We start from the raw sequence: 15,362 nt of genomic DNA on the forward strand, positions 1-15,362 counted from the left end.
TACCTGATGTCATTCCAGTATATTTGTCAGTTCATATTTAGTTTTTTTGTGCTACGTCTTGTTTTCCTTATCTTTCGTTTTAAATGTAATACATTTCATTTATTTCGTTACATAGTATATGTAGATCGTCTTTGTTTTCTGTTTTCACGTGTTTGCATACATTTGGATTTTGATGTTTATGAATTGTCTCATTATTCACGTTCCTGTATTTTTTGCCGATATCCAGGATCGAATTTTAGAACAAAGATTTATCAATTTATAAGGCTAGATTGGAGTGCCTAAAACTCAACACTACAGATAAACCAAGTACTTGCGTACAGCAGTTGCATATAAACTTAATTAAAAGAAAATGACAAAGAAATCAAAAGATCATGCATTAGAAGTAACACAAGCTTTTATATGTGCGCGTCGATGAAGTATATAATTACTGGCGGGTTGTATGAAGATACCAGCTTACCAACATCAGAGCGATTGCAAGTAAGTTATATTTGCATGGACCACTTCTGAGAATTATGAAAGAAACATAGGATTTGATAGGTCGACTGTTTGACTTTCTGTCCCTGTCCTATTATGGCAGTTTTTGTCATGTTATGTATGTAATGTAGGTTGCATAATTACAGTGCAGTGGCGTATCCAGAGTTTTAGGTAAAGGGAGTGGGGGGCAAAAAAATTTTCTTATATACTGCTCTTGCCACAGTACAGTTTTCAATCTAGCTATAAAAGGTCCCTTGCATGAAATTGGCATTCCATTACAAGAGATTTGAATTTTATGAAAAATGAAAATATTTTATATAACACGTTGATTCCCGAGAAAATATGAAACACACAAAGTGGTGGATATAGCTTTTCACTGAAAATTATCTGTTTTTTTTGTGTGAGAACAGGGACATATTTCTTCAGAATCAGTCTTCACCAATCCCAAATAGGTAAATCTATAGCCAATCCCTGAAACTGATGTTTTTTTTTGTTTTGTTTTTTTGTTGTTTTTTTTTTGAGAACATGTTTTTAGTGCTTCGATATTTTATTCCGGAGATCTTTCCAAAATTAAAAAAAAAATACAATTTCCGAAAGTTGCATGTTGATAAATTATTCACATTTTTTTTGTTCCGCAACTCGTAGACCCTATAATACCTTCTCACAATCTACTACCCAAAGTGATGTCAGAGCAAATACATTTTTTTCTATTCGTCGTAGTTTTCATCTTTCATTATTTATCGGTTATGCATCAACGGAGTACTGAAGCTTATAATTCCCATTAATCTTGTCCACATGCATGCACGCTCCCAGTTTATATAGGTTTGTGTGTTAAATTTATTTTTCATTTGGTTTCCGTACGTTGCATGCTGTTAAAGTTATCGGTTTCAGTGATACTTTGCTTAGTTTTTGTTTCTTGGTTTACGATATATAGCTTTCGTCTTAATCTATATCACGTTTAAATCATTGACCCACGGTCGGTGCACGATGCTTCTGAGCGTATCCCCATCCCAGTTGTCCATGACAATTTCCCTGCTAGGAAAATAATCATATCACTGCTTGAATCTGACGTTGCAAAATGGTTGGAAGAAACACGGACAGTTTTGCGTTTCCAGTTGATACTTCTCTCACTGCTTTATTCGGGTATGGAAAAAGATTAGTTTTATTTTGAAAGAGCAACCAAGGGAACTAAGGTTATAGCGGTAATCAAAGAGCAACAAAGGGAACCAAGGTTATAGCGGTAATCAAAGAACAACCAAGGGAACCAAGGTATAGCGGTAATCAAAGAGCAACCAAGGGAACCAAGGTTGTAGCAGTAATCAAAGAACAACCAAGGGAACTAAGATTAAAGGACAATCAAAAGAATGTAATCCAGGGACAAAGACCAGACATGGAAAACAGACATACACAACAAAGAACATAAAGTAACTAAAATCATACATACAAAGTAACAAAAGCAAATAAGCAACTCGGACTCCACTAAAAACTGGGAGCATAGACCAGGTGCAGCGGTAGGGTAAGCGTAGTAGTGTCACCGTTCTGTTACCGTGGAATTTAGTACTTTTACTGTCTGGCCTTTCCGAGCTTACTTAAAGTAAGTGTTTATACTTGTTAAAGACCATTTGATGATCTCTGAAAGTACTTACTATTTTGTATTTAGGTAAATTTGTTGCGTTTCACCATATCCGTTCTTTTTTCTATAGACATCAATCAATCAAAATATCACAAAACGAATGTAGTCCGAATTTCCTCTGACCCTGCAACCCTCCTCTTTTTATTTGGATATTGATATGTCGGGTTGGGGTCAGAACGATGTGCCATACAAAAAGTTTAGCGGTACCGCTAAATCTCCAACTTTTTGTATGGCACATCGTTCTGACCCCAACCCGACATATCAATATCCAAATAAAAAGAGGAGGGTTGCAGGGTCAGAGGAAATTCGGACTAAAAACGAGTGATGTGTAAATAGTTTTACATTTTCCATGATAGCTTGATTGTTTTACTAGATTATGTTCTCTGCATTAGGAAATGGTGTTTCAGCCAACCCTTACTACTGCAATCATATTCACACAAACATTACTCTGTACATTAGAGAAATCAGATGTAAAGAAAAGAAAAAAGACCAGTATGGGAACAAATTTACTAAACAAAGCATAATATTCCTTCAGGTAACATTTCACAGAAATCCCCATTGCCATTTTTTCCATTATCTTCCAACATTGTACCTGCAAAACAAGAGGCTCTCAGGAGCCTGAATCGCTCTCTTGGTTAAATTTTGCCTTTCAAGGGCAATACATTTAACAAGTTGTCTAACAATTTTGACTCAATAAGACTTTAGTAGGACTATCATGAGTATCATTTCTTCAATTGAAAGTTTCTTTCTACCTATCATAGTTTTCAAAATAGTGGCTGAAAACTAAACAAAACCGTCATTTTTACCTTTTAAGGGCAGTAAATCTTACAATGAGTCGTCTAACAACATTGATCCCTGGAGACTTGTCTAGGCCTCATAATAAGGATCATTTCAGCAATTGACTAAACCTAAAAGTTTTGGAGATATGCGGAAAACTACTGTCTGACACCTATGATCTATTTTTAGTAATGGCAGCCATGTTTTTGGACGGATTAATAATCCCCACATCTGTTCTATGCAGGATACCCAAAGAAACATTCATACCAGGTTTGGCTCTAATTGGTCACTTGGTGCCAGCTAGAGGAGAAGATTTTGAAAAAGAAATAGCATTAAAAGTAGCAAAAAAAAAAAACGTCGAAAAAGGGCAATAACTCCAATATGGCCTAAAAGATTGAAACGTAAATTTGACCACAGATAGACCTAATCATACTGAACACTTTTACTCTACATGTTTGTCAGAATTTGGCTAAATCTAACCGTTTGGAGATATATGCGAAAAACTATTGTTTTACCCCTATGTTCTATTTTTAGTAACGGCGGTCATTTTTTGGACAGATCAAAAATCTAAACGCAATTTTTTGTGCAAGATTCCCTAAGGCACATCTGTGCAAAGTTTCATATAATTCCGCTCAGTAGTTTCAGAGAAGAATTTTCAAACGACGGCCGCCAAGTGATGGCAATAGCTCATATGGCCTTGGGCCAGGTAAGCTAAAAACAAACAAACAATGATACTCACAAGCAATTATTATTTTCCTTTTCAGCTTCACTTGCACGCAACATTAACTAGCACACCCTTGCTTAACGCGTGCAATCTTTTTATTCAAGTAGTCAACTATTCTACCAGAAACCAACTGATGATTTGAGGATATAGCCCAGAAATAGAAAAAAAACTTAATCTCTCTCTCTAACCTTTATAAGGGACTGTGCAATATTTATCTGAGGGAGGGGCCGGTGCAAACGCAGACGGGGCAAATACTTTTTTCGTAAAAATAATTAGCAGGGTGATAAGTTTTTTTTTAAATCTTTTTGCAGGGCATAAACTTTTTAAAAACTAATATTAAAGACATAATAAAATAATCAAGTTTAGTAACCAAAAGTAAATAAAATAACAGTAAATTATAAAAATCAATATTTTTCAGTTGTAATAACACATAATACAATCACAGGTAGCATTCTGACTAGAGTACATGTTTATTTATGAGAAATTATGTCAAATGCACATTTATAAAATTAAAGTTTTCATTTTATTTTATGAATAATACAAATAACAAGAATCCAAATATCACTTGTTCACGAATTCTAAAATTATATATCGTCAGCAGAGTAACATTTTAACAGTCATTTGAAAAAGAACGGATATGGTGTAATGCAATAGATGCAAACCACCATTACAACCAGTGGTAAATTTAAAACCTTCAGCGGTCACAACAAGACCTTCAACACGAGGATAACCTCATCAAGTAGTGAGCTCTGAAAGGCCCCATGTAAAAATTGAGGGACAAATCAATAAACTTACATAAATTAATTTGATATAAATACTGTAATCTGATTGGTTGTAATAATTTTGTTATATCTCAATGGACAAAAAGATATTGACACGCCCCCTATTCAGTTCAATTCAGAGCTACTTTTCTCATGTTTACAAATAAAATTATGGTTTAAATTAATTTATAAGAATTGGCTATGACAAAAATTTTGTCTATTGAAAAATAACATAAAACTTCCATGTGCATATTTAGTTTATTGCACTTCGCGCAATAAACAATACGCACATGGAAAATTTATGTTATTTTTCAATAGACAATTTTTTTTATTATTGCCAATTCTTAAGCGGCAATCCAACATATAAAAAAAACTTAAAGGTTTAATGAATCCAGATTTCAAGACTTCTATTGATAATAAAAAGTTAAATACTAGTCCATGTAAAAATCATGCAAAATTCAGATAAAGTGATTCATGGTGAAAAGAAACCCATGGGTATGACAATTTGTTTAGGGTCTATACATGCTATAATTTCATGAAACAATAGTCCTTTCTGTAGAGAATGATAACTCTTGTAAAATGTTAAAATGTTTGAACACAATCCATGTATCTTTTTTTCTCAAATATCCAACCTCCGACTGAAAAAATAGTGGTTTTGTGATCCGCAAATTTTAAGGTTTCTATGCAGGAAATAGAACAGAAATTGGCTGGTTTTTGATATGCATAAATGGCTTTTTGCATGATTTTAAACAGACTGCTACTTAAATGTTGACTCTTACAATTCTTTATTTATAGGAAGTAAAGATGCATTATAATTTAAGATCTATTTTTATATTGTCTCTGTGATTGACAATTAGCGGGGCTGCAAGTTTTTTTTTAATAATATGAAAGGGAGCATGAAGGTTTTTTTTATATTTATGACAGCGGGCCAAAAGATATTTTTAAAAGCTATTGATTGTTGTACACCGGCCCCTCCCTCAGATAAATATTGCACAGGCCCTAAACACACTTGAAATGAACTATGTATCACGCTTATTTTTAAAGGCAGAAGCAAGGTGTACATTAAAACAGCTTTTCGTTAGTATTCCATGTGAATTCATAAATTGTTATTCACTAACTTTTTACATTTCTGTTCACAACTTTGTATACTCTGGAATCTATTTGCGTTTCCACCGTGTCCGAAGTACACAAACTGCAAACAAGTACCCAAGGAGGAGTCGTAGTAATAGGCCCATGTATAATCTGTCCCGGCTCCCATGTCCATTTCCAGACTACACGCTGTAATAAAAACAAGTTTCCAATACAGCATTCTGTATTATTATGCTAAATAAAACTCATACTCCTGAGGAACACAATATTTGTGTACGTGATATACATGTAATAGCTGTTGAACCGTAGCTTTAAAGGTGCTTTTTTGCGGACCACAGACCGCATCTATTTTAATTTCAGTTTTTTTCGTTTGAGAACAAAAATATCTTTTATAATGTGCGTTTGAAATATTATCTTCTAAAATGTCTTATCGATTTCCAATAAAGCAAAAAGGGAAATACGAAAATTTTCTATTTGCATATATACATTTTTTTAAGTAAAGAGGAGACAGTTCGTGTGCTGTCCTATTTCTTTTTCTTTTCATACTCGATTTTAAAACAAGAGGCTTTCAGGAGCTTGGATCGCTCTCTTGGTTAAAGTTTGCCGATCAAGGGCAATAAATTTGACAAGGAGTTGTCCAACAATTATTTTAATTCAAGAAGACTTTGTTAGGACTATCATAAGAATCATTTCAGCGATTGAAAATTTCTTTCTATCTATTATAGTTTTCAAGATATTGCCTGAAAACTTAATAAAAAAGCCGTCATTTTTCATCTTTCAAGTGCAGTAATTCTTACAAGGAGTCGCCTGACAACTTTGATCTCTGAAGACTTTTGAAGGTCATATAATAAGGGTCATATCAGAACTGAAATAATTTTGCTAAACCTAACGGTTTTGGAGATATATGCGAAAAAAGTACCGTCTGACCCCATTGTTTTATTTTTAGTAACGGCGGCCATATTTTTCCACGGATCAAAAATCCCCACAACAGTTCTATGCAGGATATTCCAAGAAACATGCGTATCAAGTTTGGTTCCAATGGTCAAGTAATGTCAGAGGAGAAGATTTTTTAAAGAAATAACATTAAAAATAGCAACCAACAAAAAAAAGCGTCAAAAAGGGCAATAATTCCCACATGACTTAACAGATTAAAATGAAAATCTGACAACAGATAGATCTCATCATGCTAAACACTTTTGTTCACTCAAAAATGGCTAGATCTAACGGTTTTAGAGATATATACGGAAAGCTACTGTTTGACCCCTAAGTTCTATTTTAGTAACGGCGGCCATGTTTTCAACGGATCCAAAATCCCCACAACAGTTCTGTGCCAGATACCCCAAGGAACATTCATACCAAGTTTGGTTCCAATTGGTCAAGCAGTGTAAGAGGAGAAGACTTTTGAAAGAAATAACATTAAAAATAGCAAACAAAAACGTCGAAAAAGGGCAATAACTCCAACATGGCTTAACAGATTAAAATGAAAATCTGACCACAGATAGATCTCAATGACATCATGCTGTACACTTTTACCTCATGTCAGAATTTGGCTAAACCTAACGGTTTTGGAGATATATGCGAAAAACTACTGTATGACCCCTATGTTCTATTTTTAGTATCGGTGGCCATGTTTTTCGACCGATCAAAAATCCCCACAATTCTATGCAAGATACCCCAAGAAACATTCATACCAAATTTGGTTCCAATTAGTCTAGTAGTATCAGAGGAGAAAAGTTTTGAAAAATTGTTAACGACGACGACGGACGCCAAGTGAGCTAAAAAAAACTACAAGCATTTGTACAAGCTCTACTATTTGAAGTATACGGTTAAATATCAAAAGTCCTTTCTGAAATCACACTCATTATCATTCTAAGATAATGATTATCACCCAACGGGACTGGCGGCTTTCGAGTTAAAATTATAACGCAGGGCTGATATATATAGGTATGAAAAATCTCAGTTATCGCATGGAAATTCAATTCTAAGCAGTCGGTAGAACACAACCAAACCAACAACTTTGACATGAAAATTCTTTTTATGATCTATATTTATCTATTACCCTCTCCTGAAAATGGAACATTCAGTATAATTAAGTATATCACATATAGCTATGAGGGTGATAAAGCAGTATAATTCGATGTTATCTTCGGCTATGCCTCGTGGCGACTTTGATTATCTGGGGGTAACAAACTGCTTTATGTTTTGATGATATTAGTTGGACTCCAGCCACTTTATCTTCGTTGATAGTCCGGGATTGCTCTATCGTCTAACGGCTAACTTGCCAGAGAAGCTGGGGCCGTGTGACGTCAGAGCTTGTACCATATCAAAAGGTGAGTTCAGGTTTCTCCAACATTTAATTGTTAGACTAAAATAACATCAATTAAGGGATTATAGGGTCCTCAAATGGGATTGATAGTTTGAATTTACCTGTATTTTACCTTTTCCAATAAAAAAAAGTCGGATGACGCAAAAATATAATAATAATGTAATATTTTTTCATTTAAATTTGTATTTCTTCTGTTTTTGCAAAAATAATTAGCATATTAAGACAATACATACTTTAAAACTATATTCCTATCTTTTTAAGGTAATTACTTGAATTCTTCTTGAAAATGAAATAATTTAAAATTTGTTTAGGCAATATAATATTATTAAAATTTATTACAATACTCGTCAAATATACATACATATACCTGATTATTATTAATTACAAGTTATTAATAAACTTGTTTCACTTTTCATGATTCATGGATTTTAGCTTTGTTCATAGCTCACATGAAATATTGAGCAGAACTCATTGATGCCTTGTAGTATGACAATGCATATGTCTGTCCGTTTAGGTTCATTAAGAAAGTGACAACGACGGCAAATGCAATGCTTGAAGTAAACTTTGTACCAAATAAGTTCGGCAGAGTCAGACTTGAGTTTGATGGTTATCAGAACATGGTTAAGATAACTAGAGGGGAGAGAAGATATTGACCACGTGATGTACCCACTAGTATTCTCCTTCCTTCCTGGAAAGAGCGAACAAACGTACGACCGACTCTTCAACCTACAGGCCAGCAACAAGGACAACAACTTTCTGTAACATTTTTCCCAACGTGTCACTCTGTTTCTCCCACTATACTCGGTATATTTGGTGGCCAACACAGGAACTTTGACTCGCATAAGCCTATAAAGAGAACGACGACCTATGACTTTTGGTGAGACGAGCAGCCGTACTCCCACTTATCTCAACAGACCTGGTAAAGGATGTCTGGTTCAGCGTATTAAAAGAAGCAGAAGGCATCGACATCGATACAACAGCTTTCGCCGATATGTAACCGAATACTGGATAGAGGGACAAGACAGGAACCAATAGAACCTATTCTCAACCGAAGGACCACGCACCATAAACCACTGTGAATGATGGCAGGCTGAAGAAACTCATTGGACACGTCCATCTGAACATTTACAAATTGATAGAACTGCTCCAAAAAACACAAGCAAACACATGAGCAAACCAGATACAGGTAGCAGCAGAAGAAATACCGAAACATCGAGAATAGACTTGGCATCCTTAAAGACGGATTCCTCAACCAACAGATGACAGATCAAGATTATGCAGCCCAGACATCTTTTTGTATATGTATACGTATGGAACTTCGGTAGTAGTAAATTGTTTGAAATTGACTTTATGCTATGCTTTCAATGTATCTCTGAATACTTCATGTTTTGTTAATTTTGCATTGTTTTATCATATGATACATGTGTATGCAATAACGCAATATATTTGTAATTTGTAATACAATCAATTTTAATATATATTTGTCTTATTTGAATAAACCTATCAAAAACAATGCAAATTTTAGGCATCAATTTTGGTACGTATTTCGAGACTAAAATTTACTTTTTTTGGCTCATGAAAAGTTAAAACTAAGTATGTAATTAAAGTTTACACCAATAACAATATTATGTATTTGCTTTTCTTGAGCACTTCTATACAATTTATTTTAGGACCTTGAACATCCGTAGTATTCGAGGTTCTTATGCACCCGTTGAGAGGTTGTGTGCATCATACCGACGTATGTACATTGTAATATTTACCGGGAGTATATATGACTAACATTTTACTTAAAATACATTTCTTGTAAGAGCAACGTACCATCAACTGGACAGCATATAGAATAATGGTGATATCGGTACATAGATCTTGTTGATTGACATTGGTACCCATCTGGACAAACGGGGTAAAAGGAACCCACTCCACACATTACAACCTCGTTATAGCGGGTCAGGGGGTGCCCACCGCCTTGACAGGATAGCTCAACTATATAAAGAAAATTAAACTGTCAAAAAAGAATTTATGATATTAATTATTATTTCACTATATAGTTTCAAGTGTTGAATTTAAAAAAAAACACCGAAAGACGAAACACATTGATAATAATCAACAAGGGACATCACAGATTGACCAATCAATTACGGTTAATATATGTAAGCATGATGTTCGTAAGTACATTTTATCTCTGCTCAACCTGGTTGCGAATTACAAGAAACCAAAACAACACAGCTAAAGCAAGAAATCCCTACACCGCATGAAACACTGATCTCTGGCCACGCGGACCAAAGCCCCAACCACTATTACAAAATATTTCTTTAAATATTTTTATTTGTTTACTTTCTTAGGCAAACCTGCGGTCTGGACCGCCTAGCCCTCAAATTAGGAAAGTGACGTCCTAATGTAAGAAGTTGTGTCTGGTTTTTTTCCTCCAAATGAACGACCCAGAGTAAATCATATACCAGTATCAAGCGAGAAAGCTCTCTTAAATGTATAAAATTCGTCTAAAAATCCATCATACTTTCGTCCAATAAAAACAGTACATCAGGATACAGTTAAGCTTCAGAACAAGAAGTATGGAAGAGCCTGAATCGCTCACCTGACAAACCATGCCCTATTAACTAAGTAAGTAAAAGTATCGTGCTTACTTACAATGTTTGACGGTAATTTTCTGACAAGGACCATATATTGATAAATGCTTTAAGTTCAAAAGAGTACCTAAGACACTGTAAAATGTGTTTTTAAAACCTTTGGAAAAAAATGGACATGGGTCCCCTATGCCCTGTTATTCCACAGATCTAAGGGGTATTAGCCCAGTATAGATTTGCTGAAAAAGAACAAAAAATGAAGTTGAATCACAGCTATCCAAAATTTCCATCATTACCATTCATATCAGGAGACTAGGCATACTATATAACCCAATTATCGTTGAAATCAAAGCAAATATGAAAATATGCGGAAAAATGCCCCCCCCCCCCCCCCAGTGCAATCTTTTGTCATCACCATTCAACTGAAAACACATAGTTTCCTGAAGATGGAATCTCAGCAACTGGTGTTGATGGTCGTAAAATCGCAGCCATTTTGAAAATCGCCGACAAAAATAATTTCAATACTGCCTGTCAACTTAGAATACCATGTATATCTAATGGGTAGTTTTCACTTTCATTATTCTGTAGTTGAGGGAAAAAAAAACAAGAAAAAACATTTTGATCGCCATGTTCTATTTTTAGTTACGACGGCCATTTTTTTACTGATGAAAAATTTTTAAATGTTCAGTTTGAGGAGAAAACCCTAAAAATATTATTTAATTTAATTTTGTTGCAATTGGTTTCAGGGAGTTGTACACATTAAAAAGATAAAAAATCTGTTTCAGGAGACATAAATCCTACAACAGGCAGCAAATGATTTTGAAAATTTTGGCAAAGGTCCGTCTACTGACGGTGAACAATATTACTCTCCATCAGGTATTAGATAAATTCAACAGTCTTTGAGTTATTTCCGAAAAAACTGTATTTCGACCCTTTCTTCTATTTTTAGTAACAGCGGCCATGTTTTTTCATCAATCAACAATCCAAACTGTCAATTTAACACACATACAAAATTCAAACTTTCATTGAATTTTGTATAGTAGTTTCCGAGGAGAAGATTTTTGAAAGTAATAACATCAAAAACAGCAGAAGAAAACGTCCAAAAAAGCAATAACTCCAACAAGGCTTAACAGATCTTCACCAAAATTATATCACAGATAGATCTCATCATGGTGAACACTTTTACCTAGTCAGAATTGGTTAATCCGAATGGTTTTGGAGATATATGCAAAAAATTGCTGTCTGACTTCAATGTTCGATTTTTTAGTAACGGCGGCAATGTACTTTTTCACTGATCAAAAATCCAAACAGTAATTTTGTTTAGAATACTCTAAAAACAGTAATACCAACTTTCATTCCATTCTTTGTTGTAGTTTCTGATCAGATTTTTTAAAAGAATTGTTAACGACGACGACGCACCCCAAGTGAAAGCAATAGCTAAAAATGCAGGCTATTAAACAAAACGTTTAAAAGACGTCCATGGATTTTTTTTCTTCTTCAAAAAGCTACTTCCGGTTGGAAGGATCTTTTTAATTTGATAAAATCTTGCAGTATACGCCGAACCCGGAACAGATTTTCCGATAATTTTACGAATATTTGGAATGTCCACTGCCGTCCCCCACTTATTGCTGATGAAAAATTCCTAGAAAAAAAACTTGACAAAATAAAGAATAAACACATGGAGTCGAATTTGTTGAAAAGGGAAGCTGATACTTTGCTTCGGAAGTATTTTTTTTTCAATAACATAGACGTCTATTAAACGTTTTGTCAAGCTTATATTTTTACGACATGTATTGCTGAAACTTTAATATACCCAGATGTAGTGTTCTGCTGGACGAAAGTTTCTCATCTGTCAGTATGATGAATTTTTAGAGGAATTTCTATACTTTAAAGAGCAAACTTCGCTCGCTTGTTAGTTAATGATTCGATTGAATATAAAACCATTTCAAAGGTATTTTAATCAGGTCAATCGAACTAGTAAATAATTACAGAAAAAAAAAAACGCAACACAAGCATACTTTTTTAAAAAGGCTCCCATTATATTCGGGTATTTTGTTTTGAACCAAATCTATTACCATAACATTCCCCTGCGTAACAAGCATCTTCCTCTGTGTGATCCCCGTGACAGTGAGCTCCACCACAAGCTGGCGCAGGATTATCACATTGTCTTGTCCTCATTCGCAATCCATGACCACATGACACAGAACACATTGACCATTCACACCAATCACTCCAACCACCATCAACTGTAACAAGAATGCCGATAAAAATTATACTGAACAAACAATCAATTAAACGCAATTTATGTTCATGTAAATGGTGTATAAAAATACAGCCAAAATTGTGTTTAGTCGCATAGTAAGCTGAAAGTCTGAAAGAAAACAAATCTGCGAAACTATTTTTGACTAGGGACTTACATCTATATATATATCAATATAGTCTACAAGAGAAAACAGTTGAAATCTGCGAAATTATTTTTGAATAGGGACTTACATCTATATCATTGATATAGATGTAAGTCCCTATTCAAGAATAATTTCGCATATTTGTTTTGTCTTTTAGACTAAATCCTTGTTTCTATTGACCTCGAAGATTTCAACAAAATGCAAACCCTAATCGTAGAACAGAATACGATCTGAAGCGATCCACAGAGGTTGAAGCGGGGAGGGTTGTGGATTAAAAGAACTTCATGCTTTACATCCACACGGAATGAATAAAAAAAATTATAAAATTCTTCCATGCTTGTATAGTTTAATTTCTTTACCGTGTTTGTTCTTGTTTCTAGCTGATTGTTCACAAAGTTCAAGATCATCTCAAATTTTGATATCAATGTTATACTTTCGACAATAAATTTTAAACGTCATGGGAATGCACTTGATGATACAGTGAGTTGTGTTCACGTTATTTACCACCCTATACACTCATTTTATGCCTAGCACTGAAGAAGGTCATAAGTTGACTGAAAATTTTACTCGTTTATATTCCCTGGTAACATCTTAATCGGTGTCGGAGTACTATCTTTTTGATTTATATATTTTTTGTTGTTTGTGCTGTATCGTCATGACTCGACTATCCGATACCTCTTAATTTTATTAATTGGTAGCTTTTTTTTCATATACTTTATATACATATTGATATCAAAATTAAATGCAAAACATTTTTCTTCATAATATTAGGGGGCGTACGCCAGATCAGCCCTTATGAATCCGCGTCTGATAACTAATCCTTATTTACAGTAAGCATCTATTATACTACCTGGACATTTTTGTTTATTGCAGTGTTGTTTTTCCACAAAATCCCCAAAGCAGTCTGCTCCACCAAATTCAGGTGGTGGGTTGTCACAAGTTCTATTCCTAATCCGCGATCCACCGTCACAGGACGCAGAACATGACGACCAATCGGACCAATCTGTCCAGTGTCCGTCCACTGAAATTATTAATTCAAACCCCAAAATTTTCCATGTAAATGAAGACGGATTTTATTTCAATTTAGTCCTATGATATTTTATTCAAATATGAAATGAATTTGAATATATTGCAATCAAACACTGAATGGCAAGCACTTATAAAGATGCAGTTATTTTGACATTGATCAAATCTGTCTTCTGTAACATAATTGTTGACCGCATACAATGAACTCCGATAGTCCTTTAGTTAATCAAGAAGTTACAAAGTTTAAGCGTTATGCTACTGCAACTTGTCCTAAATTATCCCGGTAGATAGAAAGAATACTAAGTCTGATTTAACCTGGACATGTTTGTTGGTTACAGTTGTCATCTTGTTTATCATCTCCACTGCAGTCCGCTCCACCAAATTCAGGGGGTGGGTTGTCACAAGTTCTATTCCTACTCCGTGATCCACCACCACAGGACGCAGAACATGACGACCAATCTGACCAATCTGTCCAGTGTCCGTCCACTGAAATTGTAAATTCCAGCCAATTTGTTTAAAGCGTTTATTTTAACAGCAAATTATAACAACATATAAAGAATACTCCACACACTAGATTATATTTTTGTTTTACCTGGACAGGAATGTCTATTACAATCAGTAGACAGCGCATTAGGGCCACCACAATTAGTTCTATCAAATTGAGAGTAATCAAAGGAACCAAGGTTATATCGGTAATCAAAAGAATGTTATCCAGAAACAAAGACCCGACATGGAACAGACATACACAACAATGAACATAAAGTAAATAAAATCATACATACAAAGTAACAAAGGCAAATCAGCAACTCGGACTCCACTAAAAACTGGGAGCATGGACCAGGTGCACCGGTATGGTAGGCGTCCTCTTCTTTTCTAGAAACACCCGCCGAGTTGCTCATAAAAAGTCAAATCCGGGGTAGACAAACGAGTAAAGGAAAACTATGACACGTTGAATAAATCAGTTGTCATGGCGCAAATATCAATATTATCTAACGCTGTTGATCAGAATACTCAATGAAACTCGTGTATAACATACCGTAACTTGCAAGTTTTACATGATTAATATTTTCAAGATTTACCCCAAAATTTTCCATGTAAATAAAGACGGATGTTTATTTCAATATAGTCTTATGATATTCTATTCCAGCCAATTTAATTAAAGCGTTTATTTTAACAGCAAATTATAACAACATATAAAGAATACTCCACTCACTAGATTATATTTTTGTTAGTGTATAGCATATCGTAACTTGCAAGTTTTACATGATTGATATTTTCAAGATTTACCCCAAAATTTTCCATGTAAATAAAGACGGGTGTTTATTTCAATATAGAGTCTTGATGATATTTTATTCAAATATGAAATGAATTGAATTTATTGCCATCAAACACTGAATGGCAAGCACTTAAAAAGATGCAGTTATTTTGACATTGATCAAATCTGTCTTCTGTAACATAATTGTTGACCGCATACAATGAACTCCGATAGTCCTTTGGTAAATCAAGAAGTTCCAAAGTTTAAGCGTTGTACTATTGCAGAGAGTAATCAGGGGAACCAAGGTTAT

At 34.5% G+C, this 15,362-nt stretch overlaps 1 protein-coding gene across 1 annotated transcript in view; it reads right to left on the bottom strand.

Annotated features, from left to right (window-relative positions):
• Positions 1–2,600: 2,600 nt before the first annotated feature.
• Positions 2,601–15,362, bottom strand: part of LOC148611386 (SCO-spondin-like) — a 35,793-nt gene continuing 23,031 nt past the window's right edge. Inside the window, exons 15-20 of the mRNA XM_088595186.1 lie at positions 14,113–14,283; positions 13,622–13,792; positions 12,442–12,612; positions 9,603–9,767; positions 5,488–5,647; positions 2,601–2,699 (exon numbers count right to left, since the gene is read on the bottom strand). Of these exons, the coding sequence (XP_088451312.1) occupies positions 2,681–2,699; positions 5,488–5,647; positions 9,603–9,767; positions 12,442–12,612; positions 13,622–13,792; positions 14,113–14,283 (857 nt within the window). The 3' untranslated portion in view covers positions 2,601–2,680. The remainder of the gene's footprint in view (positions 2,700–5,487; positions 5,648–9,602; positions 9,768–12,441; positions 12,613–13,621; positions 13,793–14,112; positions 14,284–15,362) is intronic.

Source organism: Perna viridis, chromosome 7 (genome assembly GCF_037379345.1).
Source record: "Perna viridis isolate PV_CMFRI_1.1 ecotype Kerala chromosome 7, ASM3737934v1, whole genome shotgun sequence".
Lineage (NCBI taxonomy): Eukaryota > Metazoa > Mollusca > Bivalvia > Mytilida > Mytilidae > Perna > Perna viridis.